We start from the raw sequence: 13,762 nt of genomic DNA on the forward strand, positions 1-13,762 counted from the left end.
TTTGACTGAATATAAAAAATCAAAATATATACAAATTTACTTTAATTATATTGGACGATGTTAATAGGTTACTTTTAGCTAAATAAAAAAAAAATCAAAACCTTAGAAAAATATTTTAAGTTTTATTTACTCAAATCAATGTTTCCAAAAATATCCTTATTGTCAAAACTGACTTAAATGAAAAATAAATAAAAAAATATAAGCAAAAAACAATTTAATAGTTTTTAAAAATATTATTAAATCATCATTTGGTTCCCTTTTATTCTGTCACTTTAATTCTTTAAAACTAAATTTAATTCTTTTATAACAATAGAACATAGGGGCCTAAGGTTGGAAAATGACAATTTACCCTATTTGAAAAAAGAAAAATTATATATTCATTTCTAGCCAAAAACAACTTTATATGTAATTGTCATTTTTTATCAACCCCCACCGCTGATGCAAAAGCCTTAACCTTGAATGGAATTTTAATTTCAAAGACATTTAGCACATAGGATAAAAATTGTGCATTTCAATGATCAAAGCTTCATATCTTAAAAGGTAGGTAAATTTTAAAATTCAACTAAGTTATGTCTTCAAAAGACAATATTTAATTGGATTCTTTCGAGGTGTCATAGAATTAGAAATATTTTTTGAATTATTATATTTTAAAAAATATATTTTTTTAAATTGCCTTACTTTGTTCAAAATGCCAAGAAGCAGGCATAGGAACTATAACAAAGCTCCATCTCTATTAGGGTACCAGAGAGGATGAATTGAAAAGGCTAGGAAAATCTAATTCCAGAAACTTCTACTTGCATAAGATACAGAGTGACTACAGAATATGCTCAATGGCATAGACAAGGAGGCCACACATGCTTGCTTATTTAGATGGTGCAACATGACAATGAAAACTAGCAGGACCAGAAATTACCTCTCACACAAACTGGTCAAGGTACTCATCCACAGTTGTGTATTTGACATCGGGATATAGCTCTGAAGCCTCCACTCCAAATGATGGCTTGATCTCAAAGTTGGTGTGGTCTCCCTTAATGAAAACAGAGTGACTGATAGATAATATCACATTGAGTGGAAAAGAGGCTTCTGCAAGAAACACAGGAAAAGCCATTAATTTGAAGATATTTGTCATCATTAAGATTATGTTTGGTTTCCAAAAAATTTGAGGGAAAATGCAAGAAAAGAAAATAGAGAGGAAAAGTGGAAAGAAAAAAAAAGAAAAAAAATAAAAAAAATGGATTCAAAATCAATAAATTATTTTTAAATGCTATTTCAAACTCATTTCACCCATTTCCCCCTATTATATAAAGATTAAACAATTTTAAAATGTATAAATTTTTAATTAATTTTAATTATAATTTATTTTCTTTCATATTTTCTATAATGAAACCAAGCATGAGAAAACTATTTTCTTTAATATTTTTTTTATTTCCTTAATACTTTCCGAGAGCCAAACATAGTCTAAAAGATCAACTATATAAACAGGGGCCAAAAAATGGCCTCAATGGTAAAAAAATTATCCTATGTAGGAACCTTCCCAAACTTATTTTTCAAACTAGAACTCTTGATGCCATCTACGCCCCATTTTTATTTTATTTTTTTCCTTTTTAGTCATAAGTTGAAAATGCATTTCTGATTTTATAAAGAAGTCAAATTTTGAGCAATGGTTTGAAACATGACCCAAACTCAATATTATTTGACCAAAACAGGCCTTTTTTTTATCCAAAATTCATATAAACACGTAATGCTTGCAAGTTCAACCAACTCCTCTTTCTTTCTTTTCTTTTATTCCCTTCATTTTTCAAATCCATTGAGCAACTGCAAATTGTTAGTCTGTCATATGAATCTCTAAGGAAGACCCTAATTGAGGTCTGGGGCACGATCAAATGATTTTACCAGCAGGCCACCTAATATTTTCTAAGTTAAAACAATTGAATCAAGAACCAATTTCATTTTAACAAGGTAGCATAACGAGAATGTTTCATTCCCAATCTCTATTCCAATTTAAATTAACTAGGAAAACCAAAGTATGAACACTTTTAAAAAAAGAAAATATTTCTCACTAACCTTGGATGTTCTTCAGAACTTGCTCCTCTGGAACATAAATCTTCTCAAGGGTTTTTCCAATCTTCTTTTCCCATAAGGAGAGAATTTCGTTGAATGAGTAGGTGTTCTGAGGAGGCCTGATGTAAAGGATTTTGTTCAAGGCTCTAGGATCATCCGCAGCTTTAATAGTATAGGTGCCAATGTCATCCTCCTTGTTAAAAACAGCTGGAGATGCAAAAATGAAATGAGTAAAATAAAGTAGAATCATCTTCTCATTCCTTCAAGCTTGGACTACTTGGAAATTCCACTTTTTTTGTTTGAAGAACACAAACTTGAAATTATTTTGATGTGAAACCAAGTTATTCTTTTTCATTTAATGCTTATGTCAAAAACTCTCAGCTGGAAAGCAACCCAAGAGGACTGTCAATATAAAAAAGAGGCTTTAGCCCATCCAGTTCAGTTTAAAATCAAATAATAATGATTAATTACTAAAAATGCATAATGGTCCCTTCAGTTCAACCACTCCAGGCCACATGGATCATGCTAGTTTCCTGGATTATGGCTCACTTGTAATGTAGCACCCAAGCAGTTGACCTCAACTGTTGGAAGGTTTTGTTTCTGGGTGAACAGGTTTAACCAGCTGGGGAAGGGGGGAGTGGAGAGGGGTTGTCCAGGTTTCAAATAGCCACATTCTGATTTTCAGGAATACGGACCATTCTCACCTCAACAACACTGGCAAACCCATCAATTTTTCTGCCTGGAGAAGATAATATGCAGCTATTGGTTGGTGAAATGGTAAATTAACACTCTCAAAAGGATCCCATGCTCATTTACATAACCCACTGATTAGTATTACTTTTTAAGCCCACTATCATCAGATGTCACTGATTATATGAGCCAGTGCATTCTAACATCAAAAGGAGAAAATGCAATGGGAAATTCAGTTGTTGGATGATTTTCAGAGGTTGCTTACCTTTTGGATTCCCATCTCCCAAAATAATAACTTTATCCCTGGGGGGAGCGGTGGCTCCAGGCTGTGATAATGTAGGAAGGAAAAAGCCAGCAAAGAAGTTGGAGGACACATAGGTGTAGGGAATTCCTTCAGCCTCAATAGTTCGGCGGATTTGAGCCTTTATCTCAAATGCTGTTTTTGCTGGCCCAACCGCATGGACACGGTCCACATCATTTCCAAACTCTGATGGGAAGAATCTCTGGATGAAATAAAACACTTTAAGAAGTAGCTGTATAACTCAATAGATTGAAAAACCAGTCATATCTATTTAGTCATATTAGCTCACAAACAGGGATCCCATATGGGATACAAGTGTTCAAATAAAGACATAAAATTAGCAATTCATATTATGGAAGGAAAAAGTGCACTGATCAGGATGCTTAAAAAGTGAAAGAAAAAACCTAAGTAAAAAATGGGAAGAAAAAAACTACTAAATTTCATTCATAGAAGGAAAATGCTTACTAATCAAGATGCTTAAAAAATGGAAGAAAAAAAACTAAGGCTAAATTTGGCTCCGGTTAAGTACTAAGAAGGGAAAAAAAAAATTAAATAAAATGGTTTTCTCATGTTTGGTTTCACTATAAAAAAATATAAAAGAAAATAAAATATAATTAAAATTAGTTAGAAATTTATGTATATTTAATCTTTATATAATGAAGGGAAATAAGTGAAACAACTATGAAGAAACACATAGAAATAATTTATTAACTTTAAACCCATTTTTTATTTTCCTTCTACTTTTCCTCTCTATTTTCTTTTCTTTGCATTTTCCCTCAAATTTTCCAAGGACCAAACATAACCTAAATGAAAACGGGAGGATATAGTTTGTTAGGTGCTTCTATGTTAATATAGTCTGTTTTTAGTCTATGAAAAAAACCATGGGTTACTATGGATTGGAAGTGGTATAGCATGGCCCATTAAAGGGAATTATTATTTAAAATATTTTCCTTTTTACGTAAAAAAAATTAATATTGATTTTAAAGCATCTCAGAGTTGAGACTCAACTCAATCCAACCTCTGTCAATTCATATGTATCTAGAAAGATTGTTGATCCTCAATGAATATCATGCATATGAAATGTTCTTTCATGCACTTTCAACATTTCGAAAGGAGGTATTATTACATTATGCACAAAGGATAAAGATATCACCAACAAATTATGACAAATTCCAATAATAAATATCATAGTACTGGATTTGCAAAGAAAAGAGGGAATTAGAAAGAAGAAAAGGAGAAAAGGAGGAGAGAAATTTCGTCAATTTGGACAACTTTACCTTGACATTTCCAGCTTCTTTGATGGCAGCAATGATCTTGACTTGATCCGACAACTGTGCGCGACCAACGGTCGAGATGACCACATCCACTTGCTTAATCGCCTTCACCAAACTCTCGTGATCGTATAGATCTCCCTGCAACATAACATAACCAATCAATCAACTCTTTCATAACTCTAATCCTCCAATTGAAAGGTAGGAATTCAAGACAGGGTGTGTTTTTTTCACTTTGCTGAAACCAAAACAACTTGAAAGCATAAACATCCAAACTTCTCTTCTCTTTTCTTTTCTTTTCATGCGGATCCGTACATTCCCTTTTCTTTCCGGATTAACGACGATTTTCAGTTTTTGTTTCTTCGGAAACTTAAACATCCGAGAATGCTAGAACTCCAAATTGACTTTACTCATGTTCTCGGCAACCAAAATAAGTCAAAATTAGAAAAGAAAAAATGACCAGACATAAGAGCGAGTAGTACGTACATAGACCAAACTAACGCCGGAGCTCTTGAAACTCTCGATGATTCCCGACTTTGAAGGATTAGAAACAGTGGATTCTCTGATGAGAGCGAAGGTAGGGTGACCTAACCTGGCGCTAGCAGCTACGATGAATTTTCCGATGTAGCCGGTGCCTCCGATTATGAGAATCTTGCTCTTGTCGGACATCGTGATCCCTCCCGGCCAATCTCCGCGAGAAATGTGGAATTGAAAAGACGGCGTGAAAGATGGCGCCCAGACGAGTAAGCACTAAGCACTAAGCACTGATGAGCAGAGCAGATATAGAACTACATGCTATAAGAATGTGTAATTACAGAACTAGCCTTGTGTTTTAGTGGAAATTTCTGTTTTGGTTATGAAATTTATGAGTGCGTCCATGTTCATCTCATTGAAAATGGGTCCAGATTATTAATTTGAAAGCAATATTTTAATAAAATAAATTTAAGAATTTTAATTCAAACATCTAAGAAAAAAATAATTTCATGTGTACTTTGAAAGAATATTGATAGAAAAATGAAAAAGAGAGAACAATCTAAAAGAGAAAATCGTGTGACGGAGGGGGTTAGGTAGAAGGTGACAACTGACAAGAACGCATCTTGAACTCCACCAAACACATATGCTTTGATTCAGCCCCACAAACCTTCACCAAACTTTTACGTACAAGGTTCTTTTATTTTCCCGTGTCTATCCATTTACTTGAATGGATAGAAATTTTAATATGCAAATTATACGCCTGACTTCACAATTTTAGTTTCTACATTTAACATGAGTAAAATAAGGAGTTATGTCCAATAAAACCTGCTTAATATTAGGTGAGCTAGTGAAAAATGATGGTCCAAAAAGGAAAAGTTTTTCCTTTTTTATTTTATTCCTTATAATTATAGTAAAACTTTTCCCATTATTAGATTTTTTTTTTTCCTTTATTCTCTGGTAAAATATTTTTCTTTTCTTTTCTTTTTTTTTTTCTCAATTTTCCATTTTTAAGAAAAGTTTTTTTCCCTTTATTCTCTATAGCTTTACAAGGAGATGGTAAAACTTTTTCCTTTGTGTCTTTTTCAATTTTCCCTTTTTAAGAAAAGTTTTTTTTTTTCTTTTATTCTCTATAAAGCTAAGTGAAACTTTTCCCTTCTTCTTTCTCAATTTTTGGTAAAACTTTAACTTTCCCTTTTCCTTTTCAATTTTTGGCATATTTTTCCCTTTTTCTTTTCCAATTTTTGGCATATTATTCCCCTTTTTCCTTTTCAAACTTTCATATTATTATTCAATTTTTGGTAAAATCTTTTCCGCATTTTTAATATTATTATTATTATTTCAATATTTTCCCACTTTTCTTTTCACATTATTCCCCTTTTTCTTTTTCAATTTTTTTCTCTTTTTCATTTTCAATTAACATAAGTGGAGTTATGTCCAATAAAATCTACTTAATATTAGGTAAAGTTCTTTTTTTCCTCTGTTCTCTATAATTTTATAAGGATATGGTAGAACATTTCCCTTTTTCTTTTTCAAATATTCATATTTTTCTATTATTATTATTAACACATGATTAGAGGTTATTGAATGTGGTTAAAGATCATCTGAGGTGTGTATAAGCATGTCGTAGATGGGTTAAAAAGCAATAATAAATGAAACATTTTTAAACATGATGTTCCATAAAAGTACTAAAAAAAAGAAAAAAATCAAAATATTTTTTTTTTCATGTTTGACTTATCATAAAAAATACAAAAAAATATTAAATTTTTACTCTTATTTTCTTTCCCCAAAATTTTCCAATAATCAAATATAGGGATGACTCCTCCATTTTTCTCAACAGTAATCAAGAAAATCTCACTTCTTCTCTTATAATTTCCACAAATTATTTAGATAATCTACATTATTTTGCCAGCATGTGAATCCCTTGCCCCACAGCCTTTCATGAGATGGAAGATGAAAACATAACAGGAGAATAATTTATAAAGTAGACTTCAAAGGAAGGCCAAAAGTGACATGGAGAGAAGCATTATCAGAAATATGCATATTCCATATTCATTCCCATGCCATTTATAAAATTAATTGCAGTTGCAGAGGGTACCTTTCTGCTCATTGAAGGCATCTATCACCATTTCTGAATCTCTCCTCAACTTCAAAAATAACAACTGCCCTAAACAAAATCCATTTGCAATCCATCTGTCCTTCAGCTCTACCAACAGATGCATGCAACTCAACAAGTTGTTCAAGTTTTCAGTGTTTAATTTGAATTTAGAAGTTTCTTGTCGATCCATCAAGAAGTGAGGAAATAATTAAGGACTAGTTTATGAAGAACAGAGGTTACTTTTCTTCCAGGAGGGTGTCTAAATATTCACTGATTGTAGTATATTTCTGGTGTGGATACAGTTGTGTCCCGTCAACTCCGCCGGATGCCTCAATATCAAAATATGTCTGGTCTCCCTTCACGAAAGCTGAATATATAAATACCATATCCATGTTGTCTGGAAATGGAGTCTCTGGCATGCAAATAAGCCACAAATATTTAGTACAGAACTTCAAACTAGGTATAATATAGTACAGCCAGAATGGTTCAAGCAAAATGACAGAAAGAGAGAGGCATTCTATTTCTCTCATTCCAGAACTTGACCAATAAGAAACCAAATGCAATAAGAAATAACACATTTTTGCCATGAAAAAGTCTCAAGAGCATCATTCCTTTTCACTGCCAAAAGATGGAGATACTAACCCAAGCCCATGTCCCAACAGTCTTAGAAATATAAACAATTTTTCAATCACAAAATGAAATTGAACCTATGTTAAGCACTGCTAAGGAAGGGGCTGTGTTCTTCTTCAGCAATGCCTAAATATAGGGCAAGTACCAGCTTCAAATTAAGATGTTGATGCTCAGTATAATTGCCAACATAATTTAAGGCATAACAAAATAAGAAAAGCTATTTTTTAAATGTAGCATGAAAATGAAACTGTTCCACTTTGTTGTCAAAGCATTTAACAAGTTTATTTTTTGTTCTCAAGTTGCAATACCATTTATGAAAATACCTATATGAGGACTTCATGAATGACTATTCCTTCTACCATAGGTGAATTTGGTGTATCTAAGCAAATTAAAGCTGAATCATGCTCAAGGTAATTTCCAAATACTTTATGGAGCTTCATTTTGGCAATAAATGGTAAATGGCTCTAAGAGATACTTCCATTGGGTTTCAGACAGAGGGCATTTAGGGGGGGTAGAAAGGGATTTGCTCAGAAAATTTGAATTCCATTGTCTGGAACCAATAGGTTCTATTTGAAAAGAAAATTCCAGAATTTGCAGAAGTTACAACAAATTCTGCACAAAGATGTGGAATTCAGAATTGAACTTGATACTTACAAGAACTTTGCTACTAGCTTATCTTACCCCTGTTTTTTCTAACGTCAGAAGGCAAAAGGCAACTATAAAATTCTTCATATTTAAATCCAATTACTTTTTTTTTTCCATTCATTAAACTTCTTTGCATATTTCTAGCATACCTTTAATTTTCTTAAGAAGCTCCTCTTCTGTTACATAAACCTTCTCAAGCTTTTTTCCAATCTTACTTTCCCAAAGCTCAACCAGCTCATTCATGGAGTAAACATTTCCTGGTGGCCTCAGATACACCACCTTATTCAGAGTTCGCGGATCATCCACTGCACTAATGGTGAAGGCAGCAATGTCACTTTGCTTCACAAAGACACCTGCAGAGAAGGACCCCATATAATACCATCAATTACCAAATCTCCTTGACTCATAAGTAAAATTACAACTTACTAGCAGGCTAAAATAAGAAGATGGAGTTGAGCCATATGTTGACTAACCACACCTTTAACATTTCCATTCCCAAAAATGGTGACCTTATCCATGGGAGGGGTCTTTGCACCCAGTTGAACTAGTGATGGAAGTAAATAGTTCATGAAGAAATTGCATGAGATGCAGGTATAGGGTATGCCTTCAGCTTCTATAAGATGCCGAATTTCAGCTTTCCTTGAATAAAACCCATGGTCCAAATCGGACATTTGAGTTTTTTCTGGATCGAGTCCAAATTCTGAGGGAATGAACTTCTGCATAAATTCAAATTTATTAATATTAGCACATTATTGGACAACTCTCTCTCTCTCTCTCTCCCTATCTGCCACACACCTAATTCAAAAATAGTAAATAGAAGTTTCATTCACATGTCCAATCTACACAGGCAATTTCAGTATTAATTATGAAGAAGAAAATGCTTCAGAAAATTGTGTTCTCCATGAATGAAAAAAATGTACATGAATAGGTAAAGCTGGACACTTATTTTCCAAGATTCTGCTAATTTCAAGAAATTAATTTCTAGGGTCATCTATATATAAAAGACAACTAATTAAAATACAATTTGTACACAATCATAAAAGGAAGTCATAATCAGGAAAGTCAGCACAATCTTCAACATAATCAAGACAACATCTTCAACAATTTATTAGTTTTATCACCTTAGTAGACGAGAGGACCAGTCTCAGTCTCTCACACAAACATAAAATACAAATAATCAATAGAAGTTTCATTCATACTTAGTCTAATCTTGCACATGGGCAATTCCAGTATTATTTATTAGTATAACAATGGGACCAGTTTCCATGCCTACACACATGTACATAAAATACAAACAATCAATATGAGCTTCATTCATACTTATTTTAATCTTATACTTAGACAATCCTGGTACTATTTATTTATTAGTTTAGTCTTTAGTGGACAACAGAATCTTCCTCCATCTCAGTAGATATATAAAATACAGAAGTCAACAAGTTCAAATTTAGTCCAATCTAAGGAAGTAAATTCGTAAAATACAGAATTCCCCATATGAACATCTCCCTGTTACCTATTACCCCTCCCCCACAATGATGATCAATGAATTTGACTAAAATCTTCCACCATATATGATGCTTCCGAGATTTTACCAGCAACCAAACTGTGTACTACAAATGATGGCAGCTAATTGAGGAAAAAAACAGCCATTTTCACCTATGTCATCAACCAAGAGCAATGTAAAGAACCCTCTCCCTAAGAAAATTTGTTTGTTCATGTGATGTGATTCTTCTCCTTCGCGTAGTTTCGATTTTTCATTGTTAATAAATCTTATCTCTCTCTCTCTCCGTTTCAATTGATCTTTATTTATTATCTTTTCTAACCAAAAATTCAACATATCAACAAGTTTGACCTAGAAAAGGGTTTGTGCAATTTTCCTATTCTTTTTGCCGCAAGCATCACGCTGTCTGTGCACAACGAAATAAAATGATAACACTATTGAATCTCTACCTAAAATCTCTGCCACAGTCTCCAGAATCACCAAAAAGCAGAGAAAAATGACCTTGATGCAACCAGCTAGTTTGATAGCTTTAATAACAGGCTTCTGATCCAGAACCTGCTTGGAGGAAACAGCGCAAATCACTACATCCACTTGCTTCATCGCTTCAACGAGGCTCGATTCATCTTCAATCGAACCCTATAATTCAAACAAACAACAATTCAATACTTGAGGCCCAAGACAGAAATGCGAGAGAGACTGAAAAGGAGAGACCTTGAGAAGAGTGGCTCCGGCGTCGGAGAGGGTTTGGAGGACGTGGCGCTTGTGAGGATGAGAGAAAGCAGAGTCTCTGACGAGAGCGAAGGTTGGATGTGAAGATTGAAGGCTGGCTTTGGCGAGTTGGTGCCCTAGATTTCCGGTTGCTCCGATTATCAGTACTCTGCTCTTTCCCATCTTCCACTCCAGTTGCAGACCTCTTCTCAGGAAACAAGAGGCCGAGACTTGAGTATGAAAGTGATTTTAGGAAGCAAAAAAATTTATAAAAAAAAAAAAAAAAAAGTTTTTGAAAACAAAAAAGTGTTTGAAATAAATTTAAAAAACACTTTAAAAAATAATAGCGTTGAAAATTCCCGTGAAAAACACTTTCAAATAAATAAATAAGAAAATTTAATCTGATTTTTTTTTTCGGCTTTATTTATTTTCTTTTGAAGAATAAAGAAGTGAAAATTATAGCTATTTTCAAATAATTCATATTTTTCATGATGCTTTGGGAATTAATTCTTTTTCCCTTCACATTAATTTTTTTTAAGAATACAAACAGATAAATGAAAAGAGAAAGGGAAAATCTGAAATAAGTGCATTGAGCATAACTCTCATTTCTAACATGCCACGTGGACAAAACGAACGCCTAATATAACGGTCCTTTCACGGAGGTCTCAAATTTGAAATTTGAAACCAAGAAGAAAACATAACGGTAGCAATCGCCCTAATCTTTATAAGTTGCAGTCTCTCTCTTCATTCTGAACCCCTTCAAAGCTCAGACCTCAGAGCTCTCAACCTTTCCATCGATCTTCGACGTTTCAAAGCTCCATCTCGGAGAAAAGATCTTTGAGGGCACTCGTTCGATTTCTTCAAGGTTTGTATTGTTCCTAATTTATTCGGTTGTTTCTTTGGATTTTTTTTTTCTCTGATCGATCATTTGGTTTTGAAGATTTAAAGATATTGTGATGGTTGGTGTGCATCTATTTTCATTTTCTCGAAGACCCATTTTTTTTTTTTTTTTTACCTTTGTTTGGTTGATGAGAAAATTGAAGAAAATTGTGTCATGATGTTGTGTTGTTTTTGGATGCTTGAAATAGGATTTTGGTTTTCCTTTTTTTTTTTTTTTTCCCATCAAACAACTGACGATGCGAAATTTCAATGTCATTTTCTTTTCCTCGGTTTTCTTGAGAACCAAAAACAGAACCAAGATTGATCTCTGTCTTTGATTCAACTGCTTTGAATGATTAATCCCTCTGGTTTCAGATCCCTTGTTGGAGAAATCATAATCCCATTTATCAAAGAAACTCCAGCATCAGTACAACCCCATCACTTTTCCTTCATCTTGACCGAATCTGTGGTATCTTCTATTTAACTTCTCTGTTTCACTATTCAAATCTATGTTTCTCCATATGAGATTTTTCGTTTTACCAATTTGAATTTTCTCATTTTTTATTTCAAATTCGATAAACGTTCTAAGAAACTGACGATTTCAGATTAATTTCCAGGTGGGTATTCACAAATATCTGTGAAGATGAATGATCTTATGACAAAATCGTTCCTCAGTTATGTTGAATTGAAGAAACAGGCCATGAAAGATCTCGAATCTGAGCCAGACATCGAGATGGGAAAACTCGACCCAACAGATGAACAAAACCTTACTAACTTCTTCGAAGAAGTGGGTGCAATCAAGACAGATATGGAAGAGATCGTCAATCTCCTTCTAGACCTACAAGATCTAAATGAAGAGTCAAAATCTACGCACAGTGCTAAAGTTCTTCGAGGGCTCAGAGACCGAATAAACTCAGACATGGTAACTATTCTTCGAAAGGCGAAAAATATCAAAGCAAGATTGGGATCCCTTGATCAATCCAATATCGATAATCGCAGTATATCAGCTGCTTACAAGGAAGGAAGCCCAATTGATAGAACCAGAATGTCAGTGACAAATGGGTTGAGAATTAAGCTAAGAGACATGATGAATGATTTTCAGTCCTTGAGAGACCAGATTGTGAAAGACCACAAAGAATGTCTCAAGAGGAGGTACTTCAATGCCACTGGAGAGGAACCCAGTGAGGAAGTCGTAGAGAAGATGATTTTGGGAGGTGGGCAAGTGAATGTTTTTGATGGGAAGGCAGATTTGGTAATGGAGAATCAGGAGAGGCATGAGGCTCTGAAGGAGATACAGAGAAGCTTGACAGAGCTCCATCAAGTTTTTCTGGACATGGCTGTTTTGGTTGAGAGACAAGGGGAAGAGGTCAATGATATCGAGCAGAATGTGGCTCAGGCTGGAGATTACATCAGTGAGGGGACAAAGAAGCTTGATTCTGCTAAGCAGTTAAAGAAAAGGTCGATGAAATGGACTTATTGTCTTGGAGCTCTCATCTTTGTCTTGATATTGATATGCCTGATTTTGACTTTCTTGAAGAATTGAACAATCATATCTCTGTCTTACTGGGTTTTTCAGAGAGGAGGGGGTCTGGTATATATATACATGGATACACATATAGACGTCTTCTTTTCCAATATTGCTTGATAACAACTGAGATTTTGTTGTGGTTTTGTCATTTTCCATTCTTATACTGTAAATGAAGTGGAAACTCAGGGATTTGCTCAAGCTCTGAACAAAAGTACTCTTGGTTCTCTTCTTTTTCTTTGATTTATCAATGAGTGTTTTTGGATTTCTCAATCTGTTTCCATCTGTTTCCTTTTCTTCTCTTATAGAGTTTGTGATAGTGTTTGCTCTGTTGGCACAATTTTCCTACCTATAAAGATTGGTCAAGAATCAAGAGGCTGTATTTTGGGTTATTTGATTAAGATGGTCAAAACTTAATTTTTGAAATTTAATCAATTTTTTTTCCGATAAAAACGGCCTTATTATTTTCTTGTAAAAATAACTTTTTTTTTACATGTAAATATTTGAAATGGCAAAAGGGTATTTATGTAAAAAAATGAGTTATTTTTTAAGTAAAAACATGAGAAGAGTAGTATTCACAATTTAAGGATTATTTCAACTCTTTTAACCAAGTATTTTTTTGCATTTTCTTCTAAAACAAGGGAGAAACACAAGAATCTTCGAGTTCTAGCACAACCAAGCCCAAATTTGCATTGAACCACCTTTACAATTTGGTTTAAGATAAAAAAAAGTGAGTACCAATAACAATCTAAGTAACATATCATATTATCATACCATTGTCACATATGAGTTATTTACAAGTACGTACAATTACAATTCTGATTACTTTCAATCTTTCTAGAGTCGACGATTACTAATTCCTATGATTTGAATACACATCAATTCTCGGGCCCCATTGTTGTCCACTACATTCAAATGAGTTTGGTTATATAATTGTTTTCCAAAATAGTTTTTTGTTGTCCCAAAAAAGAAAAAAGGAAAACAT

At 33.6% G+C, this 13,762-nt stretch overlaps 3 protein-coding genes across 4 annotated transcripts; 1 reads left to right on the plus strand and 2 right to left on the minus strand.

The window, feature by feature from the left end:
- Positions 1 to 798: 798 nt before the first annotated feature.
- On the minus strand, positions 799 to 5,030 carry IFRL6 (isoflavone reductase-like protein 6). Its single transcript, NM_001281229.1, is given in 5 exon segments — positions 799 to 1,083; positions 2,065 to 2,268; positions 3,017 to 3,254; positions 4,330 to 4,464; positions 4,810 to 5,030. Coding segments are annotated over 5 exon segments (927 nt in total). The 5' UTR covers positions 4,993 to 5,030; the 3' UTR covers positions 799 to 916.
- A 1,790-nt stretch (positions 5,031 to 6,820) lies between these two features.
- On the minus strand, positions 6,821 to 10,680 carry LOC100267485 (probable pinoresinol-lariciresinol reductase 3). Its single transcript, XM_002284038.4, has 5 exons — positions 10,377 to 10,680; positions 10,167 to 10,301; positions 8,646 to 8,883; positions 8,317 to 8,520; positions 6,821 to 7,304 (listed from the first exon to the last, which is right to left on the minus strand). The coding sequence occupies exons 1-5, from the start codon at positions 10,554 to 10,556 to the stop codon at positions 7,129 to 7,131; spliced, it is 933 nt and encodes a 310-aa protein (XP_002284074.1). The 5' UTR covers positions 10,557 to 10,680; the 3' UTR covers positions 6,821 to 7,128.
- Positions 10,681 to 11,095: 415 nt separating this feature from the next.
- LOC100262324 (syntaxin-112) lies at positions 11,096 to 13,052 on the plus strand. 2 transcript variants are annotated; one of them, XM_010646797.3, is made up of 3 exons: positions 11,096 to 11,238; positions 11,628 to 11,721; positions 11,870 to 13,052. In XM_010646797.3, the coding sequence occupies exon 3, from the start codon at positions 11,896 to 11,898 to the stop codon at positions 12,793 to 12,795; it is 900 nt and encodes a 299-aa protein (XP_010645099.1). In that variant the 5' UTR covers positions 11,096 to 11,238; positions 11,628 to 11,721; positions 11,870 to 11,895; the 3' UTR covers positions 12,796 to 13,052. The 2 variants fall into 2 exon arrangements, with proteins under 2 accessions (XP_010645099.1, XP_002284067.1); XM_002284031.4 differs by lacking the exon at positions 11,628 to 11,721.
- Positions 13,053 to 13,762: the final 710 nt, after the last annotated feature.

This window comes from Vitis vinifera, chromosome 3, assembly GCF_030704535.1.
Source record: "Vitis vinifera cultivar Pinot Noir 40024 chromosome 3, ASM3070453v1".
In the NCBI taxonomy this organism is placed as follows: domain Eukaryota; kingdom Viridiplantae; phylum Streptophyta; class Magnoliopsida; order Vitales; family Vitaceae; genus Vitis; species Vitis vinifera.